Source organism: Strix uralensis, chromosome 5 (genome assembly GCF_047716275.1).
Source record: "Strix uralensis isolate ZFMK-TIS-50842 chromosome 5, bStrUra1, whole genome shotgun sequence".
NCBI classification, from domain to species: domain Eukaryota; kingdom Metazoa; phylum Chordata; class Aves; order Strigiformes; family Strigidae; genus Strix; species Strix uralensis.
Window position 1 is genome coordinate 39391310 of NC_133976.1, and position 17998 is coordinate 39409307.

General features: G+C 39.9%; 1 protein-coding gene across 8 annotated transcripts in view; it reads right to left on the reverse strand.

Moving 5' to 3' along the window:
* The window catches only part of GRIP1 (glutamate receptor interacting protein 1), a 341423-nt gene that overhangs the window by 102446 nt on the left and 220979 nt on the right, over positions 1-17998 (reverse strand). For all 8 annotated transcript variants that reach the window (XM_074870519.1, XM_074870522.1, XM_074870516.1 and 5 more), the window contains exon 2: positions 11000-11080. In XM_074870519.1, coding sequence (XP_074726620.1) covers positions 11000-11080 — 81 coding nt within the window. The remainder of the gene's footprint in view (positions 1-10999; positions 11081-17998) is intronic.

Sequence of the window (17998 nt, forward strand, 5' to 3'; positions counted from 1 at the left end):
CACAAATGAGATGAAGCTGAAACCACATATACTCAAGCTAGAAATAAAAACAGTGAGGCTAATTAACCACAAAATGCTGCAATGGATTTTATATCACTGGCAACCTTAAATAGATTGAATGTCCCTCTAAAATATAATTCAAATACAAGTTGAAATGTAAGTAAATTCAGAGAAGCTGTATGTTTAATTTAGATGGTCACCAAGGTCTCTTCTGGCCCATGAACTCAATGTAAATTCACAATAAATATAGTAAAACTTGAAAGGATGAGCTCTTTGTTCTTACCACAAACAAAAAACTAGTTTGTAATGATGCTATAATTAACTTGTGGTCTTACAGCTCCTACACAAAACAGACATACCTAACTCTTTTATTCTACACTATAAGGCACAAATTCGTACCTCTGCCCCACACATGAGGGCTGTGATGAGCAAGACACACAAGCACCAAAGTTTCTTATTCTAAGAAGCATGAAAATGCTATTAAACAAACAAGGAAAGAAACAACCCTTTCTCCATCCACATGAATCACTTTAAACCACTTCATATTGGCAAAATGGACATATAATTTTGTAACAAAAAGATTATTAGATTTTGATGTAAAAGTCAAGGTCTACAGTTAGAGCTAGTAGGTTTGACCTGCTGATAGGGTTGTAAAGAAGAGGGCAAGCTATTACCCAGATCTGGGATAGCGTATTTTGGTGTGACAGTGCTGTTATCTTGGTAGATGATATATTACTTCCTTGCTGTCTTCATGCCCTGAATTTATAAACACTGCAGAAACTGAACAGGAGATCAAAAAAAAAAAAAAAAACCAGATGGAAAGCATGTATTAACTTCTTTAAAGAGGTACTGGAAAAGACATTAGGAACATCATTTAAAAAATCAAATTAATTATCTATAACATAAAAAGCATCTATCAAGTGCAAAAAGACCCAAGTGGACAGATGATAAAAAATTACCCTCAACTTCTCAGATTAGCAAATTACTCAGAATTTAAAGGAACCTGCCTGATTTCTTTTGCTAGTCATATGCTTCTGCCTAAAGCACTGGTGGACATAGGACTTTTGAAAGACAGCAATGCCCTGCTGGGTCAGACCAACACTCCATCTAGCCCTGCTCCATCTTGGAAAGCAAGAAAAGGAGGTCCTGTTTAGGGAGAGAAAGACAGCCTGCCTACTTTGTCCAGTCCAGTCCTGCCACACAGTTCCCCAACATCCAGTACTGTCACGTTAGATGCTACCATGCTCCTCAATGTTTGTAGTCTTTACGTATTAATTTCTTGACAATGAATTTGTTCAAACCCTTCTGAATCCACAGACTCACTCTGCATCCATGGGTTTACTGCTTCCTCTTCCTCTCTCGTGATACTGGATCCAGGAGGATTGTCTCAACTGAATGATGCAGGAATCAATTTTTCTGTTGAATCTACATTTTTGATCAATAATGGACTGATAATAGTATAGACAAGAATGTCTAAATAGATTTCCACCCAAGAGAAAAAGACATTGCCTGAACATTTTTAAATACATTTCCTCACTTCTGAACAGACTAAGGAACCTGAGCATCCTCATGGATCTTCTCATGTCATTTCCATTTTTCTGATGACACTCCCCTTCTTCCCCCATGAAAACTCAGCTGTGCTATCCTGTGGAAATGCAGTGGTTTTCAAGAGGTCAATATGAAGCTTTAACTTGGGCTGTTCTACTCCACAAGGGACAGTCAAAATCCAGTTTCACAAAACAAGAGTTTTACAACTCCTTGTGGACAGCAGCAATTATAGGGATTGATAAATCTTGCGTTCAGTCAGGAACCGACTGTGATCAGTTACACAATCACATGGTTACAGGCCTCCCTGTACTTAGCATCTCTTGCCACGACCTTTAACGAGCATATGGCTTTCCTCCCTCTTTCCAAACTCATCCAGCCTGTCCAGCTTCTCTTTCAGACTAGGTCTCCATACCTCTCAAGCCTACTCTTGACCACCTTTGTTTGGCTTTTCCTAGTTCCTCTATCCTCACGTGGCCTCTACAGCCTGCTTCCTCTTCTAACTGAAGCCTTTAAAGGAGAATAAATTTTTCAACAGACATCACCAACACTTTCATTAAAATGAATGAAACCATTAAAATGAATGAAACCAGGATGTTTTCCCTTTGTGGAGTTCAGAGAGCACATTGAAGTTGTGCAGGAAAACCACCAGGAGATGGGACTCCCTACCTGATAAGATGCACTGGTGCTTCCAGGCCTATTTTCAGGTCCCAGGCTCCACTGAGAAAAGTATCACAGTGACACAGCAAGGCATGTGCTAGGGACTTCTGCTTCAAACCAACAAATGGCCGGTGGGGTACATACACATGTATCCACTGCAAGCACATTTACTGAATACAGAATGATTCACTCAAAATTGCCATCTCTGCCCCAAAATGTGTGTGTGTGCAAGGGCTGAAAGCTGAGACAGTTTTCTAAATGATGTTATAGATACTATATGGGGTTTCATCCTCATCACGCTACATATAGCTAAACTGATTTTGCTGGGAAAAACTGCAGCTGGAATAATTTAATACGTTTTATTTTGAAGGGCTGAAGTTTGGTAAAATTATATGCAACTAAATCCATAAATGCAGCCGTTTGGTACCATCAGCAACAAATCTTGCTTTTGTCTGTGCCCATAATCAACCTTTATATAGAAGTGAAAATAGTTTAAAGATATTTAACTTTTCATATTAGTTGGATATTTGAAAAAGTGTGTGTTCCTCATGTACAGTATTGCCTTTAATGCATTTTTTTCCTCATTTATGTTGAAAGGAATGAAATTAGATTGTTCTCTATTCTAATCCTTTCCAGTACTGTATAGCACTAGCACGGTAGCAGCTCTGTAAAGAATATGTATAAATAAATTATCAGCAATTTCATTTAGGTAAGAACTCATTAGACTTTTTTCATTTTCTGCGAGAGCTAAACTTTAGGTTTATCTGTGTATGAAACATATTTACATGAATGCCATATATGAAACAATTCGAACAAAGTTATTTTGCTGTAAGGGAGGGAGGATAAGTAAGAAATCTTACTTCTTTCAATATTAAGTATGTGAAAGCAAATTCATGAATTTCCAGTTAGATGAGAGGTAAAAGACATGTAGCTCTGCAGATGCTTCACAGACCATTTGATAAACCTCCAGCAGGTTAAACAAACACGCAGGAAGGACTGTAAATGATATAGCAACTGCAGCCTCTCATCAAACACGAAAATCAGCAAATGACTTTGCAGATATAATAAACACCTCAAGTGCAGAAAAGCTTCCTAGCCTGTGATCTGCATTTCACAGGTCAAAACACTTGCTTCTGCTAGGAAATCACCCAAGATAGTTACCATAATAACTGTGACTGCAGAGGTTATTGCTAATGGATTTCTAAATGCTAAGAATCTCTTAAGTGGCAAATCTGAGCATTCTGGGCTGATTTTTAAAAGTACACAGTAAAAATAAGTGTCTATGAGACACATGCAAATTGAGGGGAAAAAGTGTATTGTAGACACATACTTCAACTTCCTAACGGCCTTTACTGAGATATATACATTATTTTCAGGTTTTACTTCTACAATGAATTCTTTTTTTCCACAATAGAACTAAAAAAAAGGTAGGGGATGATTTTGTGACACGTTTTTTCAGGCAAACCATGCTCTTAATCTGCAAAACCAGTTAGCCAGTGAAGACTATTTAATATTTTGGTAGGGAATGAAGCATTAGAGCAAGACAGCACAGCATCGGAGTGCTTACAAAATCTGAGGGAAGCTGAAGTCAAAGGCAAGGAAGGTTTCTTTTGATAAGTCTGGAAAAGGTGATTGAGGTCTGCATAACTTAAGCAATGCTGCTTGAGAAGGTGGCTGCCCTGTAGCAAATGATGCAAAGAGGGCTGCTGAAGTTAGCAGCACCCGGTCAAAAAATAATAGGATTGTTTTCATCTTACAGTTTTACTTGACACAGGAGTGTGAAGAAATTTGACCAAGTTAACTGCAAGCATGAGAACAGCTATTTTTGAATACCTGCTGTCTTGGCAATGTCATATTAATCACAGAGGAAAAAAAAACTGGCTCTGGAGGTGTGTTTGCACATAGGTAAACATCTACCCACTGGGGATGGATCATCTGTCTGTCACATTTGTCAGTCACTGTGAACCTGGCTCAGATGTTAACAGCTGAGCTACAGCAAGAAAAACCTGGGAGCCATCTTCCCTCCTAGCAGTATCATTCCATTCAACTTGTATCCTTGGATCACATAAGAAGTCTTTAAACTTTTTTTTAAATCCATGTGGATTTTTTTTCAATTCCTCTTATCTCTTGGTATTACTTTCTGTATTTTCACCTTATTTCCATGATTATCTTGTAAAAGAAAAATAATGCACTCTATCTATTCTACTATTATACTATGCTGTACAGACCTTTTCATTTAAATTGTAGCACAGCACACAAATGTTTAATTCAGCTAATACAATTTTATATTGGCAAATCAAGCACAGTGTAACTGGATCACATGTTCTGTCTCTAACTGTAATCTATACTGGATCCCAGAATCATATATATATTTTAACTCTCAATTATTTTCTTACTTCTTCACAACCTTTGCTTGTTTTCCTATAGCAATATATTTTTGCTTTCAGGATTAAACAGTCAGTTCTATACGTTACAAAAAACCCCAAACCACAGTGAAGAACCACAGTGAAGAAGCTAGAGTGGTCTTTCAAATTCTTCAGCTTCCAGCTGACCTACATTCCAGTTAGTTGTGGGGAGTAGACAAACCCCTCAGGAAAACCGCATTTGGTGTAGTCTGAGACAGAATATGAACACTTGCTGCACAGCAGGCTGTGGGTCAGGGAGGGGGGAAAAAAAGGCATAATTTTGTGTTTCTGTAAACAGCTAAATAGCACCTGTATGTGTTCAAAGCCAAGGATCAGAAGAAAACTGCCTTACTGTTTTCTACTGACATATACATTGTGTATTTAAACATTTCAGAGGCTGAGAATTCCCAGGACATTAATTATTGTTTTTATTACAATAATTTAGTATTTCATGACTTCTCCTAGGAATATTTTGTATCCTAAGCAATTACCGAGGACACCACATCATACAGTAATTATTTTTTTAGTATCGTCTCTGTAAATATTACCCTTACAAGGCATTTTAAGGTTCTTTGATTTGCATATGCTCCCTTCTAACTCAGTAGCTCAAAATTCGGCCTACCCTAAAATTATGTCGGTTTAACATTTCATTTTTACATTAAAATTCTGTTACCAAACTCCCCAAAAACGAGGCTGCAAAACTGCTAGCAACAGCAATACCAGAGCTTGAGCCACTGCAGAGGATGCACTCAGGGCTGTACATTCACTCTGTATTTTCCTTCCAGTTTGATGGCCAGCCCCGTTTTTGAGATCAAACACTGCGCTGAAATAGGAAACCTGTATTATAGCATGCTTCAAAGAATCACGTAGTGTGGAAAGAAAGTTCAGTATTCATGCATGTACAAAGGAACTGAAAAATCTGGTCACTTTAATTTCAGACTTCAAAGTCTTGACAATTTTCCTTCAGAGTAGAGCGACCTAGTTTAACAACTGACCTGTTAGTACATCCCTGCAACTGCGTACAAATCTTGCAAATGACAAATAATAATAAAAAAGATTGGTTAGAGACAAAAACAGGCTCCCTGTGGTAGAGAAAATGTCAAAGAAATGATTTATAACATCTAGGTTTGGTTTTTCCTGCGCTTCTCCATAAGGGTTGGCATGCACTCTCACCGTAAATACAGACATTTTTCCTGTTCAGGAGATATCACTGTGGAGTGGAAGGTGGCTGGAATGAGATTTGGGAAGGCATAATGGCTCCTGGGGGTCCCAGAGGCCAGCACAGCTAGAGCACAAGGGTTATGCAGGAGGTGAAATAACAGTGGATTAAAACCAACATGATGAGGAGGCACCTTTTGCTAGGTGTGCTGAGCAGGGCAGAAGGCAGGCAGCTGTGTTCTACTTCTGTCCCAGAGAAAACAGAAATTTCCCTTTTGAGGAAATTATTCCCATTATGTCTCCTCGTTATTTGGTGCCAGTTCTTTGAACAAGAATTTACTTAGGAGAGAGACAGCTACATGACTGCAATCCTCCTAGCTAAACTAATTCTCTGAATTCACAGATGATTCAAACAGCTGTCCCAGACTACAGTTTGCATTATAGTTGTTGACTACAGTAACTATAGTTGAGCCCTTCACCACTTTAGGCAATAAAACTCACATTTCTATGTCTCCCAATAGCACAGGTGTCTGAGTCAGTAGATGCAAGAAGTAAAAACTATGGGGTTTTTTTTAATTTAATGTCAAATAGATTGGGTACAAATTAGCTTTTCCCTAAAAAAACAGACTTTAGATCCAATCAAAACTATTTGCAGAATTTAACTGAAACTTACTAATGATTTCAGCCAACAAAAACAAAACATTGAGAAGCTGAAACATTTCACCTCTTTAAAAACTGGGGGGTTTGACTATTTTAATGTCTTTTTTTAACAATACTAACTTTAAGACTCAATAAAAAGCACATACAGAATTGGACTAAAACCAAAATGAAACTTTTGTTGCAGATTTTACGAAATATTTTAATCAGCCTCAAATTTATGGTGTCTTTTTTTTTTTTTTGCTTCATGAAGGAATTATTTTTATGCTTGTGTCAGGTCATTTATTTCTCCCTTCATCCCCCCAGTTGTCAGTGAGTGAACTGAAACGAGATAAGTAAATAAATAAATGAACAATTTGCACAGCATTAGTGTTGACAGGTTTCTCCATGTTGTTAAAACAAGTAAGAGGGCATTGAATTTTAGTCTGGAAAGCATGGGAGCAGCTATTCAGTCGATCCATATTCAGGACAGCACTGAGAACATGCTTATCTTTAAGCATATGTTAAAGTCTCCTTGATTTCAAAGTGTCTCTTGACCAGTGTCATCAGCTCTTGACAATGTATCAGTACTGTTGGAATATTTGATGCCCTTTTTAAAGCTCCTGCAGGCATAAGCAACCACAGGAACGACACCTTTGACTCAAGTGATATTGACCTAATGCTTCCCCTCGGCTAGGCACCGCTTTGGACCCTCGGCAAGCCAGGAGGAAACCTCAGCCCAGGAACTCAACGGGAGCTATGGCCATCTAAACCTAGGGATTTGAGAGGTTAGCTAACAAGTGAGTATCAAATACTTTATTTTTAAATGACAGACGTTTTCAACTGCATCTGTGATTCTGAGCGAAGGGTCTTATCTGTGAATTTTGAAACACATTGCTTTCATCTATGCACCCAAGTACTAATCTGACAGTGCTAGTTTCATGAATGAGGCACAGTACACACCCCCTTGGCTTCTGTAACCTACTACATGGGCAGAGTATCAATAAGGTTTCATTATATACTGGTCCACAGTCTAAATTTAAAGGTTCAGAAGAGAAAATCCATTTGTTTCTTACTTTGCAGGCTGCTTGTCATGCTGGCTCTAGCTCAAGCCTCATTTTTATGTTAAGAAATTCTGACTGTAAAGCTAAATAATGTTTCAAACAATCATGTATATATAGATATAACTAAACACCTACACATCTGCAAAATTAAGTCCAAGTTTCAAACTGCAATTATATTAATGCATATAATTTGAATTAACTATAATTTCAGCAATTCTGTAAATCCCTTTGAAAGAATCTGTTGCTTGTTGATTTTGCACCATGTGAAGACATGATAAATATGACATGTAGTCTTGTTACATGAATAATGCATTCTGCATCTTAAGCAAGCAAGTTCTGCTCCAGAGAGATGCTTAATCCATTCCCTGCTTCTGGGGATGAAAGGAATTAAACTTAGTGCACTGATCTCACAGTATGTGCTCATTTGACTTTAATTATAAAATGATTATTTCAACATTTTTTTTCCTGTAAAATAAACCAAGTCTGAGCTCCATGTAACCTCTATAGAATTATATTAATTCTCTGTGCATTCAGTCTTTGCTCATCAATACTGCACTTTCAATACCGTTTCACATGAAGGGATAAAAACAACCTCTTGGGGTTTACAGTTGGTATAGTAGTTTCAGGTCTCATAGCAATAAATGCTCCCTTTTTTGATACGTGGCCAAAGAAGGAGCACTGGGATCCTTTAAAGTGAATTCAAATGTCATGAGAGGGAACTTTCACCAGGCACAGGGAGATGACGTGGTCCCACATGACGCTGGAAGATTTACATCACACAATCTGGATATATATTTTCATTAGTATTTTTTCCAAACTGTTCAAATCTGTGCAAAGCTCAGTATAAGATCATTTACCTTGCTAAAAACCAGAATTTTTCTCTTGGCTGATTCAATGGCCAGTGCATTCCTTGGGAATAAGACATCTGCTGTCCATGTCTCAGGAATGACAGAGCATCAAGTGGATTAGACAGCTATACTGTCAAAGGCACTGCCATACTTCAAGCTTGAAAAAACAGCACTTCAGGAATGTGATGTTTTATCAGGCATACCATCTATAGGGAATAGAAATGAATGCTCTCCCTACAGCGTATGCTCTCCATGTAAGGATTACTGACAGTAACTCCAGCTGACACATCTCCATCCAGGTCTAGAAGAATTTACCAGATTCATTGCATCATACCTTCCAATTCAAAAGCTATTTGGAGCTGACCTACATCTTGTCAGAAGCACAATCCTGCCCCCAAGCAAAAGCAGCTGTACTACTTCTGATCTCAAACTAGTTAATGCTACTAGTTAATACTACTAGTACATCTCCTACAGCCAAGCCAAGCTGGCTAGCTGGGATGCTTCTACATCTGTGTCAAGACTAATCCACAATGTGGATAAACTGCCCAAGGACAAGCACGAATAGACGCTACTTACAAGGTGCTAGCTTACATATGAAATGTGGGGTCAAATTTTCTCAGTGTCCAAGTGATATAAACATTTACAGGTTATTTTCAGAATCTTCAGTCAACTCCCAAATGTTCAAGTAACTTCTCAAAATAGTACTTAGTTTTACAAAGCTATTTATGTATGTAAACCCACATCCACTGTGCTAGAATATGAATTTGTCAGGGCATGAATAAGTTTTAATTATTTTTTTTTAAATATCCAACCAGCTCAATCTCATTTATCCTTTGGGACTCCTACGGTCTAGAGATGCAACAATACATTAAGATAAATGTCTTCACTATATTAAAAGCTGAAGAACATAGATAAGCTTAGAACAGTTTTTTCAGAACACCTGAAATGAAACAGAGTACACTTCACCAAACACTTGTCAGTATTGTCTCTCTGAACAAACTGTGACTTACTCAGAGCACACAGGAAAGATTTATCTGCAATGCTCTCAAAAACTCCAGAGTATACAGCACATTTAAAAAAAATCCAAAATAAATGGTCTTTGGTCATGATGGCTATTCAACACTTGAGATTCCTAATCTTATCAAACGCTCTAAAAAAAATTGCACCGGTTCAATTTTCATCAAACCTTCTCTTTAAAGAATACCAGTAAAAATCATCAGGAGTTCTCAAAATGTCATGTGAAACCATGAACTTCAGGCTGTATTCAGACTTAGCATAAGTGTTTTATAAATACAGTAACCATACCATAAATGACAATTACTAAGTTCACAGTAAAAAAATTAAGAAGATTTTTTACAAAAAGTAGATACTTAGTACATTAAATATTAGCAACCTATGAGCTAAAGCATTACCTGAAAAGGTACCCATGTAGAGGTATTCACTCTAAAGAACAATGATTTGATTTACTCTAAAGTACAATGCATTTTGATTTATATTGACTTGGAGAAAAAAATACCTGGTTGGTACTTGTATAATGAAAGATTTTCTCATAACAGTAACTACACACTGGACACTGTAGTCATGTCATTTCACAACGGTCATGATCTTCATGATTCTACCATAAAAATAACAATCTTTAAATCACTAGGATGTTTTCAACAGACAGAAATGTTCATTATGAGCAAAAGTAAATCATCCATCTCTCTCTCACACGTACAAACATGCACATAAAGCATCCACAAAACATGTACTTCGGCCTTTCAGAAACGCTACAGCTATGGGGATGAGATCTGAGCCTGGCAGTGGTAAAGGTCTGAGCTCCATCCCCTGTATCCATAGCCTCCCTGTGGGTTGTATGACTTTGTTCAATAATAAGGCCATGGAGTGCAGAGAATATTAACATTAGTCATTAGAAGGTGGGTGACATGACCTTACAGTTTCTGATTTCTATTCCAATACATCTTCCCTTCGAGTCAGAGGTTAGTGTGCTTGAGGTGAGACTGGCAACATCAGTTACTCTGCCTGTGCACAACCTTTGTCAGTGTACATTTGTTTTCATTAAAAGATCTCTACAACTTTACTTGAGGTAAAAAACCCTTTAGATTGCTGCATAATATATATAAAACTTGCTTTTCGTGGGCATATTTTGCAGACTTGTTTGAAGTAATTAAAGAGACACAGGTTTGAAGATCACATATTTTAACCATTTAATCAGTGGTCCAGCTTTGTGCAATGCGATGACAGAAAAGACAAGGATGGGCATATGTGTGGCAGAAAATCAAGTGAAGATGAGAAGTCTGACAGAGTGTTTCTCTACTAGATTTCTGAGCCTGTCCGATCAGTGGTGGAAAATATGACTCAATCTCCCTATACCATCAAAACCATATATCAAAGAGCAGATTTCATGAGGACTGAAAATACATGAGCCTCTGATGAAAAGGTTGTTGTAATCTATGTCTCAAATCTGCTGCAAAAGACGGAGACACAGGGATGTTCTTCATAGCAAAAGCTCAAGGTAGCCTAAATGTGAGAATTCCTTACAGCTCCCATGGAACCCTCCTCATAAAGTTGCTTGGTAGTAACTGTAATTAATTTGCTTTTTATAACTAGTTGAACTTCGGTGAGTATTACCTTGCTGTTCATGAACACGTTAGGTGTTATAAAAAGCAAAGCAAAGTCTTACCTGGAATACTCTGTCTCCTCACAGACAGTGCTCCATCAGGTGCCTTTGCCTGGTTTGCAGACTTTGTGTAAGGACTCTCATCTAAACAGAAACAAGCAACACTTCCAATTACTGTTAAATATAATGTTAAAAGCAATATAATTTTTACCCAAATACTGTGTGAACTAACAATGGAGAACACAAGAGCTGCTGTGAGCTAGACAAGGATGGGTATTTCTGAATGCTGACTCAATGCTCAGTGTCATGTTTAGACTTGATGACAAGGGCTCTGAATAGCAGAGCTGAAAAGGATGGGGTAAAACTCAAATCGGAGATAAGGCTTACTTGATGACAGACTTGATATACAAAGGCCTTTTTGGTTTTAACATAATCATAGAAATTTCCTTTTTCTCATGTTAAGAAGCTTCACATGTCAAAGACTCGAGTGAGAGAGGGACCATCCCTGTTCAGGAGTGAAAGGCTTCCAGAAGCTTTTGAATATTCCTGCTGTAAAGATGCATTCCTTTTGCTTTGGGATCTGTCACTGGGTGGTTCCTTTTCTCTTGTAATGATTGACTGGGGAAAACATCAGAAAGCTGTGGCCAAATAGGCCAGGCACATTTATGCCTCAAGAACAGCACTGTAACAGTCTGTATCTAAATAGGGGGCTACATGGAACACCTACTGCTCAACCTCAGTGCCTAAGAGACCACTGATGATCGGATAAGCAGATGAGTCATCAATTAAAGGCAGCATTAGGCAGAAAGTGAGTCACTTCTACATCCCTCTTAAGAGCGGACTGATGGTAGGGAATAAACTATATTGTAGCTTTAAAAAGCACAAGCTATAAGCTCAGGAAAGAAATGTGTATAAAAGAGAAGAAATAATATGCATTTTATTATTTCAATCAAGAGAAACGAATCAGAAGAAATTAGGCTTCTGTCTTGCTTGTCCTTTAATTGAGTGCTCAAACACTTTAAAGAATTATCAAATCCTTCTATTTGCATATTTTCCTTCAGGATGCGAAGGACCAATACGTTTACAGAATGTGTATGAATACATACTTAAATGCAGATCAATGAGTAAAGGAATCAAAGACTATGTTATCTGGTATAGAATCCTTAGATCAAGAACCACATAAACATTTTCTGGAGAATCAGTTTTTCTTTTCAGCTGACACTCTTGACGTTATAAACCTTCTTTGCTGATTACACTATTTAAGTCTTGCAAAGTCTCAAACTCCTTTAGACACTTGTATCAAAGACAGCAGTCCATTTTTATACAAGAGAGATAGGGTTTGGCCACCATAATTTAATTTAAAACCAGGTCTCAGAAAGAAGTGGCTAGAAGAGCTGTTGGCTTTTAAAACCAGAACCTCTGCAGTGAAATCTGCTACTGTTAAGTGGATGCAGTACAAAAAACCCCAATGAATTAGAAAGAAAAAGGAAAAATATTGTTTTATAGCCATGCACCTTGATGAAAATGCAGCAAGTAATGAAGAACATATATTGGTAAAATACCTCAACAGCCAATATAATTGTTTTCTCTACAGTAAAATGAACTCCCATTGCTTTAGGACTACACTGTTACAAGGAGAAAGATAACAGGCTTGACTATACTGTATGCTAGTACAAACTCCAAGAAAATAAAGCTGTCAGCTACAGGAAATATAGAAGCGTGAAAAAATATTAACATAGATCCAGCTACATAATTTAAGAAAAAGGTAGACATGTAAAGCTTTGTTCTTCCATTTAAGGAAAGTGAAAAAGCTAATATTATTGCATATGCAGAATACACATCCCCTTATTAAAGAAAAAAATTACAATAAGAATGAACTAGAGCTTCTGAAGGAAGGATTATCTTTTTCATAGAAGAGGCACTGCTGAGCTAAACTCAAGACAAGGCTCTCTGAACAGCCTTACTAACTCATATCAATACCAAAAAAAGAGAGTTCATCAATAACATGTGGCTTATGTGTCCCATCCCTTATTACTTATTTGCAGGTATTGAATGTGACAGTAGATAGTGTGAGACACACATTTTTCTATTAAAAAGTGGGCAGGAAACATAATAGAATTTCTCAGGAACCAATGGATGGTGATGGCTTTTGGGCCCTATTTGAATGTGTGCCCTACCTATGAAAAAATCTAACAATTTATGGAACAAAGCAGTCCTCTCCAAGTCAGAGTTATTACATATAAATCTTTTCCATCAGATTGGAGAGAGGGCAAAAAGGAAAGAATAATTTCCACAACCAGATCTTTTTCATTGAATCTTTGTCACTGAGCAAATGGAATATGATTTTCCCAATATTGCACTGTGCCTGTGGTTGTCCTGAGTTCAGAATAAAGAACAAGCCTGCAAATCCTTCTGGTTAACGACACCAATGAGGGGAGGGGAGTGCACATTCAAATTACTTCCTAGGGAGCCTGAGCAAAAAGTCTAGAATTTTCTACATAACAACTGGCAGATATGAAAGGTAACTGAGGTTGCACATGTGAGTAACCTAGTATTTTAATTTAAACATATTAACACTGAAACAGATATTTATATGGGTTAGATACTGTAGGCATGTAATTGTGTTACATTTCTTAATCTGTCTACAGATTTTTCACAGCAAAAAAAAGAGGTCCAAAAAGTTGCTTCATAAACTTTTGAACCCCTATTAATGCAAAATATACCCAATTATTATTGGGAAAGAACAATGAGCCATTGCATCATCAGTGGATTGGGAAGCTGTTCCCAGGACAGGAAGGAATTATCTTTCAATTCCCATTTAACAGTAAAATCACACTGCAACATAACTAGAAATCAGTGTAAAGGATTCCCAAAAGCAAAGGGAAATAAATATAACCAACTGGAGAAAGAATGCTAACAGCCTTATTGAGATGCTTATTTGAGATGGAAAAGTAATACAAAGAACAGACAGATGCAGAAATAGATGCCATCCTAAAGAACAGAGTAACTAAAGAGACAAGGAAGCCCTGATAGCCCTGAAATGTCATACACCATTCATGCTCTCAAAAGGGGAAAAACCCGTTTGTATGTGTTAGCAAAGTTGTGTATGTGGCCACAAGAATTTATTAACAAATTATAATTTACTGATGTCTCCATCCGCTCTATAGTTAGCAGGGAGGGTCTTAAAACATGGAAAAACACCTCATGATAGCAGTACCTAGAGGGATTTATCCGAGTGTTTTATATTACCAGCTTCCCCCTCTACAGCACAGATAGATTTCATGGAGATGAAACCCAACTCAGCAAGCCAACACCCAACCCCAAGTTGCGACATATTTAAGAAGCCACACATACAAAGCAGAGGGAGAAACAGGCTACACTCAGAAGCATATATCTCACCTAGCTACACCCCTGATACTAATACAATCAAATCATCAGCAGGGAGTGAGCCATAGTCTCTGAAGAATTCACAAACTGACCTGCATCACCCCTGAGCACGGAAATGCTTTCACCTGAAACAGGCAGACACACGGCTGGAAACCTGCCGTGCAGTGCCCCAGCTCCCGGCCACGTCAGGGGGAATTGCACTGCTGGTGCCACGGTCGCTACAGTGGGACTAGCGCCGCGATGCAGGTACACTCTGGGAGCGGCAGTAATTACATCACTGGTTCTTTTTTTTTTTTTTTCCTTCCTTTCTTGTAATTTCCTCTGGCTAAGAGATTAGACAGTCCATGGTAAACAACTTCTAACAAGTCAGTAGGTCATATTTAGGTGACTGCTATGCCAGCAGATCTCTTCACTCCGTGACTACAGGAAACAAACCCTCTTATGCTGTTAGTAGGTGGGGGTCATTTCCCCCCTCCCAAATCATACCCTGCATATTGTTTGTAGTTGCCAATGTGTGGTAGTGAACAAGATGCTCACTGTGCTAATTCACCTCCTTCCTGGCAGAAGACAGTGATAATCTCAGAGGGAACATCTTGCAGATTACTGAGATTCTTAACTAGCAAAGCAAAATGATCTTCCTGTTCTCTCCTTTTGCTCGTCCTCATGAAAGCAACAGCCCCAAATACCAGTAACAGTAGCTCATGTACCATCCTTTACAACCTCTGCACACAATTCTTCGAATTAAAGACTGCAAAGATAATGATCAAGTGGACAAGCAAGTAGTCCTACTGCTTCCAAAGGGCTGACTTTGACTTCTTTAGGCACCTGCTTGACAGAATCCCTTGGGAGACAGTCCTGAGGGTATAAGGGTCCAGGAAGGCTGGACACTTTTAAGAAGAAAGTCTTAATGGCACAGGAGCAGGCTGTCCCCAGGTGCTGTAAGAGAAGCCAGCGTCAGAGAATGCCACCCTGGCTGAACAGGGAGCTTTGGCTGCAACTGAGGGAGAAAAGGAGAGTTTACGGCCTCTGGAAGAAGGGGCTAGTCACTCACAATGATTACAAAGTCGCTGTGAGGCTATGCAGGGTGGAAATCAGGAGGTCTAAAGCCCAGCTAGAAATTAATCTGGCTTCAGCAATCAAGGACAACAAGATATATTTCTATAAGTACGTCAACAGCAAAAGAAAGACCAGGGAGAGCCTCCATCCCCTGCTAGACACAGGAGGAAACATGGTAACAAGTGATGAGGAAAAGGCTGAGGTGCTTAATGCTGCCTTTGCCTGAGTCTTTAATGACAAGACTAGTTGTACTGAGGGAATCCAGCCTCCTCAGCCAGAAGACAGAATGGGAGAACGACCCCGCCGCATTCCAGGAGTGACCTACTGCATCACATAGACACACACAGGTCTATGAGACTGGACGGGATACACCCAAGGGTGCTGAAGGAGCTGGCTGGGGTGCTCGCCAAGCTGCTTTCCATCATTTACCAGAAGTCCTGGCTGACCAGGGAGGTCCCGACAGATTGGAAATTGGCCAATGTGACGCCCATCTATAAGAAGGGTCGGAAGGATGATCCGGGAAATTACAGGCCTGTCAGCTTGACTTCGGTGCCCGAGAAGCTGATAGAGCAGCTCATCCTGAGTACCATCATACAAGACATGCAGGACAACCAGATGATGAGGCCCAGTCAGCGTGGGTTTATGAAAGGCAGGTCCTGCTTGACAAACCTGATCTCCTTCTACGACAGGGCGACCTGCTTACTGGATGAGGGAAAGGCTGTGGATGTTGTCTACCTTGACTTTAGTAAGGCCTTTGACACAGTTTCCCACAGCATTCTCCTGGCGAAACTGGCTGCTCGAGGCTTGGATGGGCACACGCTTTGCTGGGTAAAAAAATGGCTGGATGGCCGGGCCCAAAGAGTTGTGGTGAATGGAGTTAAATCTGGTTGGCAGCCAGTCACGAGTGGTGTCCCCCAGGGCTCGGTTTTGGGGCCACTCCTGTTTAACATCTTTATTGATGATCTAGACAAGGGGATCGAGTGCACCCTCAGTAAATTTGCAGACGACACCAAGTTGGGTGGGAGTGTTGATCTGCTCGAGGGTAGGGAGGCTCTGCAGAGAGACCTGGACAGGCTGGAGCGATGGGCTCCGGCCAACTGGATGAGTTTCAATAAGGCCAAATGCCAGGTGCTGCACTTGGGCCACAACAACCCCCAGCAGCGCTACAGGCTTGGGGAGGAGTGGCTGGAGAGCTGCCAGTCAGAGAGGGACCTGGGGGTGTTGATTGACAGCCGTCTGAACAGGAGCCAGCAGTGTGCCCAGGTGGCCAAGAAGGCCAATGGCATCCTGGCCTGTATCAGAAATAGCGTGGCCAGCAGGGACAGGGAAGTGATCTTACCCCTGTACTCGGCCCTGGTGAGGCCGCACCTCGATTACTGTGTTCAGTTTTGGGCCCCTCACTACAAAAAGGACATTGAATGACTCGAGCGTGTCCAGAGAAGGGCAACGAAGCTGGTGAAGGGTCTGGAGCACATGTCATACGAGGAGCAGCTGAGGGAACTTTAGTCTGGAGAAGAGGAGGCTGAGGGGAGATCTCATCGCCCTCTACAACTACCTGAAGGGAGGTTGCAGAGAGCTGGGGATGAGCCTCTTTAACCAAGTAACAAGCGATAGGACAAGAGGGAATGGCCTCAAGTTGTGCCAGGGAAGGTTTAGACTGGATATTAGGAAGCATTTCTTTACAGAGCGGGTTGTTAGGCGTTGGAATGGTCTGCCCAGGGCAGTGGTGGAGTCCCCATCCCTGGAGGTGTTTAAGAGTTGGGCTGACGTAGCACTTAGGGATATGGTGTAATTAAGAATGGTCAGTGTTAGGTTAAGGGTTGGACTAGATGATCTTCAAGGTCTTTTCCAACCTAGATGATTCTGTGATTCTGTTACAGCTATTACTGTAGGCTTATTGCCTTAGCTATTGACTGTGAGGCAGATAAACAGCTTTTTGCACTTTCCTGCCTATTTTTAACCTGGTGGCATCTCTATCCTGTAATGACATGAATTGATTCATTCTTTGAGACAGGTACCATGCTGTGACCCTTTTATATCATTCTACATTGCTCTTACTATACAGGGGGGACCTCTGTCCAAGACTAAGGGCTCTGCGCACTGTAACAAACCAACAGTAATGTAACCCTACAAAGATTATACACTGGACAACATATATATATAAAGTGCTTGGTACTGTACTATATTAAATCTTTAGGTATTTTTTGTATTCCATTTAACACCCTTTGAAGGATACCAATGGGGACACATAACAGGGAATAAAAGGAAAGTCGGAAGATATTTCGTCAACAGTCAAGTCTAGGCATTCAACATATCAGGCGGTTTATGGCAACTGAACCATTTGCGTGTCTCTCGAGGTTGGCTGTGAAAGCTATTGACCCAAGGATGTTGTTTACAAATGTGATAAAGCCTAAAAGCACTCCCTCCTTCAAGTCTTCACAACAGGTTAGAGGATGTTTCCTTCACTGCTGCTGCCGCACATCCAGGTTATAACTACTGAACCCAGTAAACATGTCCAAATCCTGTGCAGCACCAGGTGGCCCCAGAAGGCGACTAAGCACAACTACATCCTGTCAGATGTGAAGGGGAAGCCTCTTCCCACCCCACTGGGAACAGCTA